The following is a 14,355-nucleotide window of genomic DNA, read 5'->3' as shown; positions in this document are numbered from 1 at the left end:
GTAACACATGGGGGCTTTGAAAAATATGAAGCTTTCTGCTGTTCTGTCCGGTGCAGGGGTTCTCAACCCAGTCTTTGGGACACTCCCAGCCAGACAGGTTTTTAGGATATCTATAGTGAATATACATGAGAGAGATCCACATACAGTGGAAATAAGGAATGTAGATATATCTCATACATGGTCATTCTGGGTATCCTGAAAACCTGACTGACTAGATGTGACTCAAGGACTGGGTTGAGAACCCCTGCTCTAGAAAAGGACACTACAGTTCTCAGACAGCACAATCAGATGAGAAGGCATACAGAGTGCAGTAGTCACCCAAGAAGTGATCTTTCTGTTTCAGCTGCCAAGTAAGACATACAGCACTTACTGGCAGCTCACATTGCAGGAGTAAATAGCACCCAGGCCAATCTATTACTACTGGGCTAAGAAACTTTCCAAAGCATGATAGACTAATGGGGCTTGCCATTCATGGTTTCATTAGCAACTCACAGGACCTACAGGTTCAAGTGACCAGAGATAATTGGCCCCCAATGAGATTGATACCCAAATTCATCCATGGCCGTGGGACATTCAGAAGATTGAAGGAGCTTCATTCATGGTGATTCTAGTGGTTCCAGGCTGGCCAAGAAAGCCATAGGGTGCTGCTTTGATAAAACTGGAGTGGGGGGAGGGGCTTTCCTGTGACTTTCTCTTTAGGGCTGCTGTTCCAAGGCCCAAGCCCCTTGGAACATTCTTCTCCCTTTTTTTCCTACAGCCTGGCCCTTTGAAGGCTAGATTGCAAGAGAGACAATTCAGTGATTTATTGCCTTCTTTATGGGCTTATGTTCAGCTTGGCTTGTAGCTAAGGATTTTTGCAAAGATCTGACTGTATGGGCACTCTTCTACTATTTGGACCTTAAAAGGTCGGTCCTTGTCCTAAACTGCCTGTAGTGAGTTTTTGGAAAGTTTGGATGGCAGCCTTGTTTTGCTGTGGAGGTTGTCACCCAGATGTGGCTATTCCTTAAGGCCCAAGTTCCCCAGTAGGTTCTTACTTTGTTTCTCAGGGTCCTTGTGACTTCCCCCTTCAAGACCATTAAGCAATCTTCATTAAGGTTAGTTTCTTGAGGTAGCCTGCTCCCCCTCTCTCTGGACCTCCTCTATGACTCATGCCCAGTATTGGCAGTCAGCATAGAGCCTGTGAGTTGGTGAACTTTCGTAGGCCTTGTCTCCTCCTCTTGTGTGGGTTTCTTGTTAGATTGGAAACCCATGCAGTGTATTGAGTTTTGCGAGTGCTTATTGACAACACACGCTTTGTGCTGCTTCTACTTCTGCCACTACTGGTGGTGCCTTCATGCTTTGGGTAAGTGATTATGGTTTTAGTTTATTGCTCTTGATATACCGCTGTTCCTTAAGGAAATAGAGCTGTTCACAATAAAATTGAACAAAAAACAAAGTCAAGATTGGAATGGACCGCCATTTCGTGACAGGAAAGAATACAAGAGACCGAAAAATATCAGAGTGGAAGAACAGACAGGATTAATGACAAACCGGTATCTGACAGCAAGCACATAAGTCAGACACTTGCGGAAGTCAGTGGATCCCAGGGAGGGCAGCCATGAAGAGTAAAAGCCTTTTCAAATAAATATGTTTTCAAGAGAGACCAAAATCTTTGATAGGATGCTTCCAGATGCAGTTTTGGGGGAGTGAATTCCACAATGAGGGTGCAGGGTGGAAGAAGAATGGAATGATAAAGAGGGGAGCAGAGGTCTGTTTTTGTTTTTAAGTGTGTAAAATGGGATCAAGTTGGATACACCTTTGGGAAGTACTGGTCTACTTTCTCCGTAGATGCTATTTGAAGGGCTTCACTCTGCCATTTAGTGGGAACCTGAAGATTCTCTTCCTAATCTGCCTTATTCTATCTCAGGTTTTTTTTTTCCTCTTTGGGGGAGGAGTGCTTATATGGTTTATTTGTCAAGATTGTGGCTTCATGCTATTGCTTTGCTATGATGATATTGTCAAGGGCTTTGTACCACCCCTTTTAGTACAGTAATGTCACTAAAAAAAGTTGTGGTGGTCCTTCTCTGTCTAGGGTCAGATTCATATAAACCAATGCTTTTGAACTGGTCTAGCAGACTTTAAGCAAAGGAACTTAACAGGAAAGTCTGAACTTTTCAATGGATGTTTATATGCCTTTATAAAATAGGTTCCTACAATGACCCTTAGTTGCTCAATAAATTTACATTTGTTCTAAAGGTGTAAATGTGTTCATGTACTCTACACACATGACAAAAATTCTTTGAGGCCCTTTTACTAAAGTGTGGTAAATGTTTGCACTTACTGTGCATTGGTTGCGAAAACTAGTGTATGGTGAATGGAAACTGTGTATTCCTTGTCATCAAGCAGATGAAGCCATTACGTATGGGTTATGTCCATCAACCAGCAGGGGAGATAGAGAGCACTCAAACTTTCACAGTGCCCTCTTGGCCAGCTAGCTCCACTGCCTCTTCAGTATTCTCTATCTCCCCTAGCAGGGTGGCTGCAGCTTGTTCGAGCTCCAGAAAAATCTGCCGGGAGGTGGTTCCTGGCTTGCCAGTTGTTAACCGGGGTGTTGGAGGCTATAGCAGCTTCACTTTAAAGGCACATAGGTTAGCCCTTTCCCTGCCTTACCCATACCTCTGTGGATGTGGACATATTGCCTTGCTTTCCCTGTCCTTACCCACCAACAGTGGATGCAGGCATATAGGTTCGCCCTTTCCCTGCCTTTCCCACTCATCTGAGCCTCCGGAGTCTTCAATACCTCTGCTTTCCTCACAGCTTTAAAAAAAAAAGTCGCGTCGCGTTTTTAAACGCAGAGACGCTGGAACAGAGGTTTTTGACCTGATTTTCAGCAGGATCGTAGTTGTACACTAGATCCTTTGAGGTAAGAGTGTTTTCCAACTCCAACGGGGTGGGCCCGCGATCGGGGCGATTTTGGCGCGAAACCACCATTTTGGATTTTACCGCCGTTTTGCGGCGATGGCTGTGGACAATGTAAAGCGCTGTTCCACTTGTGGCAAGCACAAATCAGTAGCAGGGCTCTGTAAATCGTGCTGTACTGGCGTAGGAGCCGGCCCGAGCATGGCGAGCGATGTTTCTTCCCGCTCTGAGCTGGCAGCGGGCGCCATTTTGCTTACACCGCATGGCGCGGCCTCCGTGGACTCGGAGAGACCTGAGCCAGGTGGGGCACCTCGAGATGAGGTTATTTCAGGAGTGGCTAGCACCGGACAGGATTTGGGTGCCCAGGGTGAGATTTTCTCCCCGGATTTTGTGCTTTTGCTGCATAAAGCATACATGATGAAAAGAGCCCTTCCTCAAGGGTCGCCTGAGGCTCCTCTGAATGCCCCCCCGATGGATTCTGGCCTGGGACTGCCCAGTGAGGTTTTTTCCCCGGATGCTTGGCCTAAAGATAAGCGCAGAAGGGTTAATTCCCCTTCAGATTGTGGTGCACCTTCCCCCCCCCCCCCCCCCCCCCCCCCCCCCCCCCCCCCCCCCCCCCCCCCCCCCCCCCGTGGTCGGGGTGTGAGGATTCGGAGAACTCTGACAGACGTTCTTGGTCTGAGGAACCAGAGTCAGGTGCGGATTTACCACAGGATCTGGATGATCCCTCCGCGGTGAGGATTTTCCACAGTGATGAGCTGCCAGTGCTTATTTCAGATACCCTGCAGGTCCTCTCGATTGAAGATCCTGACAGTGGCATGGCCTCCTCGGGTAATCCCAGGATGGCTAATACCAAGAAAGCTGCTCGGGCCTTCCCTTTGCATGACTCCATCCTAGAGCTTGTTTCGGCTCAGTGGGCTGACCCCGAGGGACCTTTGAGAGTTTCCAGGGCTATGGGGCAGTTATACCCTCTGCGTGAGGGACATATGGCTCGTTTTCAAATGCCTACAGTGGATGCCCTAGTCACTGCGGTGACAAAGAGAACTACCCTCCCTGTTGAAGGAGGTGTTGCCCTGAAGGATGTTCAAGACCGTAGGCTGGAAACAGCATTGAAACGGTCCTTTGAAATTGCAGGTCTCACTGTTCGGGCGTCTGCATGCAGCTGTTATGCTGTTAGAGCCTGCCTAGCTTGGCTGCAACAGGCAGTGGCTCAGCCCGGAGATGGAGCGGAGCCCTTCTTGGATGTGGCTCCGCGGATGGAGGTGGCCTTGTCCTTTCTGGCTGATGCCCTTTATGACCTTGTCAGAGCTTCGGCTAAACAAATGGCAGTAGCAGTGGCGGCTCGCCGTTGTCTGTGGCTACGACACTGGGCAGCGGACATGGCCTCTAAGCAAAGGTTGGTGAAGTTGCCTTTTCAAGGACTTCTCCTATTTGGTGAGGAGTTGGAGAAAATTGTGAAAGGCCTGGGTGATCCAAAACCCCGGCGCTTGCCCGAAGATAGGCAGAGGCCTTCCTCTAAGGGCCAGGCGGTCCACTCCTCGTACAGACCTCGCTTCCGTGAAGCTAGAAGGTACCGTGTGGGGCGTTCTGCTGGGTTCACTTCACATGCCCGTGGTCAGCAGAGGAACTCCTTTCGCTCGGACAAGCGTTCCGCAGCCGGTGGCTCAAGACCAGGAGTTCAGGGGCGACCCTCTCAATGATGGTGCGCCGGCCCTCTCCTCGATGCCTGTCATCGGAGGACGGCTTTCCCTCTTTGTCGAGGAGTGGGCCAAGATTTCCTCAGATCAGTGGGTTCTGGACCTGATCAGAGATGGATACAGAATAGAATTCAACGCCCCAGTAAGAGACGTGTTTGTGGAGTCCCGATGCGGTTCTGCCGTCAAACGGGCGGTGGTGGAGGAGACTTTACAAGGTCTGATTCAGTTAGGGGCAGTGACCCCGGTGCCTCCCGCCGAGCAAGGCTGCGGCCAGTACTCCATCTACTTTGTGGTGCCGCGAAAAGGTGGGTCCTTTCACCCTATTCTGGACTTAAAAGAAGTGAACAAGTCCCTGAAAGTGCGGCATTTCCACATGGAATCCCTGCGCTCCGTCATTGCGGCGGTACAGCCAGGAGAGTTTCTCACGTCTCTAGACCTGAAAGAAGCTTACTTGCACATACCGATTTGGCCCCCGCACCAGAAGTTTCTGAGGTTTGCGGTGTTGGGAAAACATTTCCAATTCAGGGCCTTGCCTTTTGGCCTCGCCACAGCTCCCCGAACCTTTTCGAAGGTAATGGTGGTAGTAGCTGCTTTTCTCAGGCGAGAAGGTATCAGGGTTCACCTGTACCTAGACAACTGGCTCATCAGAGCAGACTCTGCAACAGAGAGCTTACAAGCTACAGCCAGAGTGGTCTCAGTACTGCAATCTCTAGGCTGGGTCGTCAATATGGCCAAAAGTCACCTGACCCCTTCACAATCTCTAGAGTTTTGGGGGGACAGGTTCGACACAGTCTCGGGCTATGTGTTCCTACCCGAGCTAAGGCGGTGCAAGCTTCAGAATCAGGTCCGTCTGCTCCTGAGGATGCCCCGCCCGCGAGCTTGAGACATTGTCCAGCTGCTGGGATCGATGACAGCCACGATGGAAGTGGTACCCTGGGCGAGAGCGCACCTGAGACCTCTACAGTATTCCCTACTCCGGAGATGGTCTCCTATTTCTCAGGATTACCAATGCAGACTTCCTTGGCTCCCTGCGGCCCGACTCAGCATGGAGTGGTGGCTCTCGGACAGCATGCTGCGGCGAGGAATGCCACTGACGTTCCCCGTTTGGTACCTAGTGGTAACAGATGCCAGCCTGAAGGGCTGGGGCGCACATTGCAAGGGGAAGCATGCCCAGGGTCTATGGACACCCGAGGAGTCGGAGTGGTCCATCAACCGCCTAGAGTTGAAAGCGGTGTTTCAGGCGCTTCTGACCTTTCAAGTGACCCTGGAAGGATTGGCTGTCAGAGTGATGTCGGACGACACGACAACGGTGGCCTATATAAATCGACAAGGCGGAACAAGGTGCAGAGCACTAGCCGCGCAGGCCGAACTGATTTGCCACTGGGCCGAGCTGCATCTTCAGTGTCTGTTGGCAGCTCATATTGCAGGTCAGAGCAATGTGCAGGCCGATTTTCTGAGCAGGCATCAGATCGATCCAGCAGAATGGAATCTGGCAGACGAAGTATTCCTGCAGATCTGTGCCAAATGGGGCAAGCCCGTGATGGATCTAATGGCGACAAGTGCCAATACCAAAGTCCCGTGCTTCTTCAGCAGACGGAGAGATCCTCGCTCGGCGGGGTTGGATGCCTTGGCTCAACCCTGGCCTCCGGGTCTACTTTATGTGTTACCCCATGGCCCTTGATAGGGCGCCTGCTCTTGCGGATTCGGCTGCACCCAGGAGAAGTGGTCCTCATCGCCCCGGATTGGCCAAGGAGACCTTGGTATGCAGACCTCCGACAGCTGCTCCTGGAGGCTCCTCTGCTGTTACCTCTGGTACCGAACCTGTTGACTCAGGGACCGGTAGCCATGGAGGACGCCGGCCGCTTTGGTCTTACGGCATGGCTATTGAGAGGGCGCAATTGAGGGATAAAGGTTATTCCAATAAAGTTATTTCCACTCTCCTGCAAGCCCGCAAGCGGTCCACTTCCGTGGCTTATGCCAGGATTTGGTGCCTGTTTGAGTCTTGGTGTGCTTCCAGAGCCATTGCTCCAATGCGGGCTCCTGTCTCGCCGATTCTGGACTTTTTGCAGGAAGGTGTACAAAAAGGCTTGGCCTATAATTCCCTGCGGTGCAGGTGGCAGCGTTGGCCTCCCTTCGTGGTAAGGTGGAAGGCGTGTCTTTGGCTGCTCACCCAGATGTGGCACGGTTTCTTAGAGGGGTGCTTCGGCTCCGACCTCCAGTGCGAGCACCCTGTCCAGCTTGGAACCTGGGGCTAGTTTTGTAAACCCTGCAGGCATCTCCTTTTGAGCCGCTTCGGCGAGCATCGGAGAAAGATTTGACACTGAAGGCTGTTTTTCTGGTGGCCATTACCTCGGCGAGACGGGTGTCAGAGCTCCAGGCGCTGTCCTGTAGAGACCCATTTCTGCAATTTTCAGAGTCCGGAGTCACGGTTCGGACCGTGCCTTCCTTTATGCCTAAGGTGGTTTCAGCCTTTCACCTAAACCAGCCTATTTTCTTGCCCTCTTTTTCAGAGGAAGAGTTTCCAGAATCTTTTGGGCAGCTGCACCTTTTGGATGTGCGCAGGACTCTGCTGCAGTATCTGCGAGTTACTAACTCTTTCAGGACTTCTGATCATCTGTTTGTTTTGCTATCCGGTTCTCGCAGAGGGTCTCCAGCGTCTAAAGCCACTATTGCCCGCTGGCTCAAAGAAACTATCTTTTCAGCTTATCTGCTGGCCGGCAGGGTTCCGCCTGTAGCCTTTAAGGCACATTCTACTAGAGCGATTTCTTCCTCTTGGGCTGAAACTGGAGCACTCTCTCTTCAAGAGATATGCAGTGCAGCAACATGGGCTTCTAAGCTCTCCTTTGCCCGACATTACAGGCTGGATGTGGCTGCCAGGAGGGATGCGCGTTTTGGTGCACAAGTGCTAGCGCGTGGTGTGGCTTGTTCCCACCCTATCTAGGGATTGCTTTGTTACATCCCATACGTAATGGCTTCATCTGCTTGATGACAAGGAAGGGAAAATTAGGTTCTTACCTTGGTAATTTTCTTTCCTTTAGTCATAGCAGATGAAGCCATGAGCCCTCCCTGTATGATTGTCTGTATGCTGTGAATCTGTTTTTCAGGTTCTGTTCTAATTTCCTGAAGTTCCTTCCTTGGGAGAAAGTTGGAAAACAATCTTCAGGATTCATGTTCAATTTAAATTTAGGAGGATGTGTTCATTCCCTCCAGCATGTTTTTTTGGAGGATGTGTTGATTCTCTCCAGGAGGCGCGTGTGTTCCCCTCCAGTTCTATAAATAGGAGGATGAGTTCATTCCCTCCAGTGTGTTGGGAGGATGTGTGATTCCCTCCAGGAGGCGCGTGTGTTCCCCTCCACTTATACAATAAGGAGGATGAGTTTATTCCCTCCAGGAGGATGTGCATTCCCTCCTTTATGAGTTCATGCCCTTGTGATGGGCCATCGTTCGCTGTGAGGAAAGCTCTTGTGATTCCCATTGCGGTTTGCCATACTGCTTTGGAAGCTTCAAATACTGAAGAGGCAGTGGAGCTAGCTGGCCAAGAGGGCACTGTGAAAGTTTGAGTGCTCTCTATCTCCCCTGCTGGTTGATGGACATAACCCATACGTAATGGCTTCATCTGCTATGACTAAAGGAAAGAAAATTACCAAGGTAAGAACCTAATTTTCCCATAAAGTAGCATGCATGTACACTGATCTAATCCTTGCCAATTAATATCTACTGATGACAATAACAGCATCCCTGTCCTGTGAGCCCTGTGAAAACCAAACTGGATTTAAGATTTCCACATTTTCCGGGCAATGATCAAATTGAAACAATTTCTCTAACTCTAGCAAAAGTTGCAAAGGTAAATAGGGCGATAGTTTGTAATAAAATCAGGACTGAGGTTGTCCCTTTTCAAAACTGGACATAACAGTAGTGAGCTTCAGTGAATTAGAGAAAACTGCAGATTGTAGTTTTTATTTGAATAAAGATCCTGAAAAGATGTGGTAAGTTTTAACTTAGCAATATTTGATCAATCTCATTGATGCTGACTGCCTCACAGGAATCCTAGGTGTATTTATTTATTTAGAAAATGCATACCTCGCTCTGTCGTAACATTCTAGGCAGGTTCCAATTAAAACATACATAATATAAAACACAATAATCAATACAAATTAAACTAATAAAATATCTAACAATCAACAGCATTTTGACAAAGGACCCGAATCTTTTGGTACACGAGGTAATGAGAGAATCAAATTATCAATTCAATTTTCTCCTTAAAATAACAAACTAAAATCCTCAGGTGAAAAAAACAGTATTAGGAGCCCTAGTATGGCCAGCTGTTTGAAATAACTCATGAGGTGTATTTAGTGTCTCAGCAACCTTACTTCATTTCTTAACATCCTGCTGAAAGGGGTTTAATCAGACAGCTTAAGCCTTGTTGAATACCTACCCCTTTGATTCTGGAAATTTGTATTGCTGGGTTTATTGTAGCTTAGGTGACTGCTAAAAGTATAAGAGCTGGAACTGCAAATATGGTGGACAATGTCTTATTTGAAAAACGTTTATCCCTTAAAAATTATTTTTTATTATGCACCTATGGATATGCATTTCAGATATTGGAAAAATGTTGTAATAGCTAGAGCTGCTCTATAGAGCAAATATAATAATGCATACTAATGTAATATATATAAGTTAAAAGGTATTGTTTTTCTTCCCTTTATTGTACTTGCAGAATACAACAGCTGTTTGAAGAAATACTGGGTAACAGCAGGCAATTAAAATGGTTGTCCTGTGGGTTTATGCTAGCAATAGTAACTCCCACATCACTATCATCTCTGTCAAATCCCATCGCCAACACCATTGAACATCTGAGTTTACTGGACAACCACATCCCTGGTAATACCACTCTAATCACAGCTGTTGAGCTGGAGCGCTTTGTGAATCTCCGCTCTCTGGCTTTGGATTTCTGTGACTTCACCGCTGAAATGGCAAGAATCCTGGCTAGCAGTAACCACGTGCCTTTGCATCGACTGTCTCTCTTGGTCCACAATATTTCCTTGAAGAACAAATCCTTGGACAAAATGCCAGAAGATGAGGACTGGAAAGCTCTGACACGGCACAGCACAAACCTCCGTGTCTACATGATGGCTTTTGACATCAAGAGTGATGACATGCTGAGGATTCTTAAGCCCAGCATACCCTTAGAGCGGATTCATTTTGACAGTTACATCACCTGTGTTTCAGGGGCTATTGTTGACCTCCTCTCCAGGCAGTATGCCAAGTTCCTCACTCACTTTATCCTAATGAACGATGTACTGGACATGTCTGGATTTCCTGACCTCAGTGATAACCGAAATGAAGATCCCTTGGTTCTCTTGGCCTGGAAGTGCACACGACTCTCCCTTCTAGCTGTTCATGGTAGGTGAGATCCATGCAAAAACAAAGTTAAATGGCTTGAAATATGAGTGTGAGGGAATATTGTAGGCATTCTGTTGGGGTTTTTTTTAATTATTATTTTAATTTTCAGCTGTTTTAAATGCTAAATTCATTCTGGGAGATTCAAGTGTATAAGTACTGGAAATCAAATATCCATATTTTTAGACATTGTCTTTAAAATGTACAGCTATTAAGTTCAATTGTTACATAACTAGGAGAGGCCCGCAAACTATTATGGAAGCCTTTCACTCTTCTATATCACATTCCCATTCCGAACCAATGCAACACCTCCTTACTAGCAGGGTTATAATAGATTATTCTCCGAGGACAAGCAGGCTGCTTGTTCTCACTGATGGGTGACGTCCATGGCAGCCCCTCCAATCGGAAACTTCACTAGCAAAGGCCTTTGCTAGTCCTCGCGCGCCCATGCGCACCGCGCATGCGCGGCCGTCTTCCCGCCCGAACCAGCTCGTGTTCGTCAGTCTTCTTTTGTCCGCGCTCGGTACGGTCGTGTTTGCGCCGTTCGCGCCCCTTAAGTTGACCCTCGCGCGTCTTTTTGACTTTCGCTTCTAAAAAACAAAAGGGATTTCGGAGAAGGGCCTTTCGGTCTTTTTCCCCTTCCCGTATTTCCAGTTTTTTGCCCCGTTAAGTTTTCTTTCGTTTTCGGGGTAGGCCCTTTTGAGGCCTCGGGTCGAGTTTTTTCTCCCCCTCTTTTTGGTGCCTTACCGCAATTACGAGTTTTGATTTCGCCGGCGTGATTTTTCCGCCCATGTCATCAAAGTCTCCCAGCGGCTTCAAGAAGTGCGCACCGGGTAATCTCGCTCACTCATAGGCACGCGTCGTGTCTTCAGTGTCTGGGGGCTGGGCACCGCCCGCAGGCCTGTAGTCTTTGCGCCCTTTTACAAAAAAGGACTCAGGTAGCGAGATTGGCCCAGTGGAACGTGTTGTTCTCAGGCTCTTCGTCGGCATCTGCACCGGGAGTATCGAGTGCATCGACGTCGACAGCGTCAAGACCTCCGCCCTCAGCCGCGACAGTATCGATTGCATCAAGGCATCGACCCTCTGCATCGTCGGGGCCGAGACGTCGGAAGGCTGCGTCGGTGGTACCGGGACCTCCACTAGTGCTGATGTTGTCGGACGGTGGTGCTTCGACTGGAGTGCAGGTGAGGGCTGTCCATTCCCCTGCTGGTGGCGGTGAGCCTTCGGGTGGGTCTCCCCCTACCCTGAGGGCTTCTGCGGTACAGCCCCCCCCCCCCCCCCCCCCAAGACCGACCTTCTTCGGCCTCGGCCCCGAGGAAGCGACGGCTGGATTCTACGTCATCCTCGTCGGTACCGGGAAGCTCCGGTGACATGCTTCGTTTGAAAAAGTCAAAGAAGCATGTCACCGGTCTCCTTCCCGCGTCGGTACCGAGAGCTCTGGGTCACCGAGGGAGTCGGCACCCAGCAGGCATCGGCACCGGGAGGACCGCTCACCCTCTGTTCAGGAGGTGTCGATGCGCTCCACCTTGGACAGCCCGGAACAGCCTCCACGCCCGGAACAGACTCTGACTTCGACACCTGCATCGGCTTCCATGTCTTTCTCCACAGCCGCCCTGCACGAGAGTCTCCGGGCCGTTCTCCCAGAGATCCTGGGAGAGCTGTTGCGCCCTTTCCCTCCGGTACCGGGGGTGCTTGCGCCACCGGTACCGTCGAGTGAGGCGCCAGCTGGCCCCTTGCCCGGGGTGAGGTCTCCGACATCGGTGCCGCTTGCGGTACCGACTGCGGTCGCCTCCCAGGAAGGCTCCCTGATGACGTCGGCGGAGGGAGCTTCGCCGGTGCGGGCGAGAGAGTCTACCTCTCGACGCTCCCACCGTGGCCGTGGTTCTACGGAGTCGAGCCGGGCATGGCTTCAGACACAGGTTCATGAACTTGTGTCTGATACCGATGGTGAGGCCTCGTGGGAGGAGGAGGAGGACATCAGATATTTCTCTGACGAGGAGTCTGATGGCCTTCCTTCTGATCTCACTCCCTCCCCTGAAAGGCAGCTTTCTCCTCCCGAGAGTCTGTCTTTTGCGGCCTTTGTCCGGGAGATGTCTACGGCCATCCCCTTCCCGGTGGTTGTGGAGGACGAGCCCAGGGCTGAAATGTTTGAGCTCCTGGACTATCCTTTTCCACCTAAGGAAGCGTCCACAGTACCCATGCATCATGTCCTAAAAAAGACATTGCTGGCGAACTGGACCAAGCCTCTAAGTAATCCCCACATTCCCAAGAAGATCGAGTCCCAGTACCGGATCCATGGGGACCCAGAGCTGATGCGCACTCAGTTGCCTCACGACTCTGGAGTTGTGGATTTGGCCCTAAAGAAGGCTAAGAGTTCTAGGGAGCATGCTTCAGCGCCCCCAGGCAAAGACTCTAGAACCTTAGACTCCTTTGGGAGGAAGGCCTACCATTCCTCTATGCTCGTGGCCAAAATTCAGTCTTACCAGCTCTACACGAGCATACACATGCGGAACAATGTGCGGCAGTTGGCGGGCTTGGTGGACAAGCTCCCTCCTGAGGAAGCCAAGCCATTTCAGGAGGTGGTCAGGCAGCTGAAGGCGTGCAGAAAATTCCTGGCCAGAGGGGTATATGATACCTTTGATGTTGCGTCCAGGGCCGCTGCTCAAGGTGTGGTGATGCGCAGACTCTCATGGTTGCGTGCCTCCGACCTGGAGAATAGGATCCAGTAGCGGATTGCGGACTCCCTTGCCGTGCGGACAGTATTTTTGGAGAGAAGGTCGAACAGGTGGTAGAGCAGCTCCACCAGCGAGATACCGCTTTCGACAAGTTCTCCCGCCGGCAGCCTTCAGCTTCTACCTCCACAGGTAGACGTTTTTATGGGGGAAGGAAGACTGTTCCCTACTCTTCTGGTAAGCGTAGGTACAATCCTCCTTCTCGACAGCCTGCGGCCCAGGCTAAGCCCCAGCGCGCTCGCTCTCGTCAGCAGTGTGCGCCTCAGCAAGGCCCCTCGGCTCCCCAGCAAAAGCAAGGGGCGAGCTTTTGACTGGCTCCAGCAGAGCATAGCCGACATCAACGTGTCAGTGCCGGGCGATCTGCCGGTCGGGGGGAGGTTGAAAGTTTTTCACCAAAGGTGGCCTCTCATAACCTCCGATCAGTGGGTTCTTCAAATAGTCCAGCAAGGATACACCCTCAATTTGGCCTCCAAGCCTCCAAATTGCCCACTGGGAGCTCAGTCTTACAGCTTCCAGCACAAGCAGGTACTTGCAGAGGAACTCTCCGCCCTTCTCAGCGCCAATGCGGTCGAGCCCGTGCCATCCGGGCAAGAAGGGCTGGGATTCTATTCCAGGTACTTCCTTGTGGAAAAGAAAACAGGGGGGATGCGTCCATCCTAGACCTAAGGGCCCTGAACAAATATCTGGTAAAGGAAAAGTTCAGGATGCTTTCCCTGGGCACCCTTCTTCCCATGATTCAGGAAAATGACTGGCTATGCTCTCTGGACTTGAAGGACGCCTACACCCACATCCCGATACTGCCAGCTCACAGACAGTATCTGCGATTTCAGCTGGGCACACGTCACTTGCAGTACTGTGTGCTACCCTTTGGGCTCGCCTCTGCGCCCAGAGTGTTCACGAAGTGCCTGGCTGTAGTAGCAGCGGCGCTTCGCAGGCTGGGAGTGCATGTGTTCCCTTATCTCGACGATTGGCTGGTGAAGAACACATCCGAGGCAGGAGCTCTACAGTCCATGCAGATGACTATTCGCCTCCTGGAGCTACTGGGGTTTGTGATAAATTATCCAAAGTCCCATCTTCTCCCAGTACAGAGACTCGAATTCATAGGAGCTCTGCTGGATTCTCGGACGGCTCGTGCCTATCTTCCAGAGACGAGAGCCAACAACTTGTTGTCCCTCGTCTCGCGGGTGCGAGCGTCCCAGCAGATCACAGCTCGGCAGATGTTGAGATTGCTGGGCCACATGGCCTCCACAGTTCATGTGACTCCCATGGCCCGCCTTCACCTGCGATCTGCTCAATGGACCCTAGCTTCCCAGTGGTTTCAGGCTGCTGGGGATCTAGAAGACGTGATCCACCTGTCCACGAGTTTTCTCAAATCCCTGTATTGGTGGACGATTTGGTCCAATTTGACTCTGGGACGTCCTTTCCAAATTCCTCAGCCACAAAAAGTGCTGACTACGGATGCGTCTCTCCTGGGGTGGGGAGCTCATGTCGATGGGCTTCACACCCAGGGAAGCTGGTCCCTCCAGGAACGCGATCTGCAGATCAATCTTCTGGAGTTACAAGCGGTCTGGAACGCTCTGAAGGCTTTCAGAGATTGGCTGTCCCACCAAATTATCCAAATTCAGACA

At 50.6% G+C, this 14,355-nt stretch overlaps 1 protein-coding gene across 1 annotated transcript in view; it reads left to right on the top strand.

Annotated features, from left to right (window-relative positions):
- LOC115477379 (F-box only protein 33-like) overlaps positions 1-14,355 on the top strand; it is a 61,376-nt gene that overhangs the window by 31,045 nt on the left and 15,976 nt on the right. Inside the window, exon 3 of the mRNA XM_030214218.1 lies at positions 9,313-9,998. Within this exon, the coding sequence (XP_030070078.1) occupies positions 9,313-9,998 (686 nt within the window). The remainder of the gene's footprint in view (positions 1-9,312; positions 9,999-14,355) is intronic.

This window comes from Microcaecilia unicolor, chromosome 9, assembly GCF_901765095.1.
Source record: "Microcaecilia unicolor chromosome 9, aMicUni1.1, whole genome shotgun sequence".
In the NCBI taxonomy this organism is placed as follows: Eukaryota; Metazoa; Chordata; class Amphibia; order Gymnophiona; family Siphonopidae; genus Microcaecilia; species Microcaecilia unicolor.
This window is presented reverse-complemented; position numbering and strand designations above follow the sequence as displayed.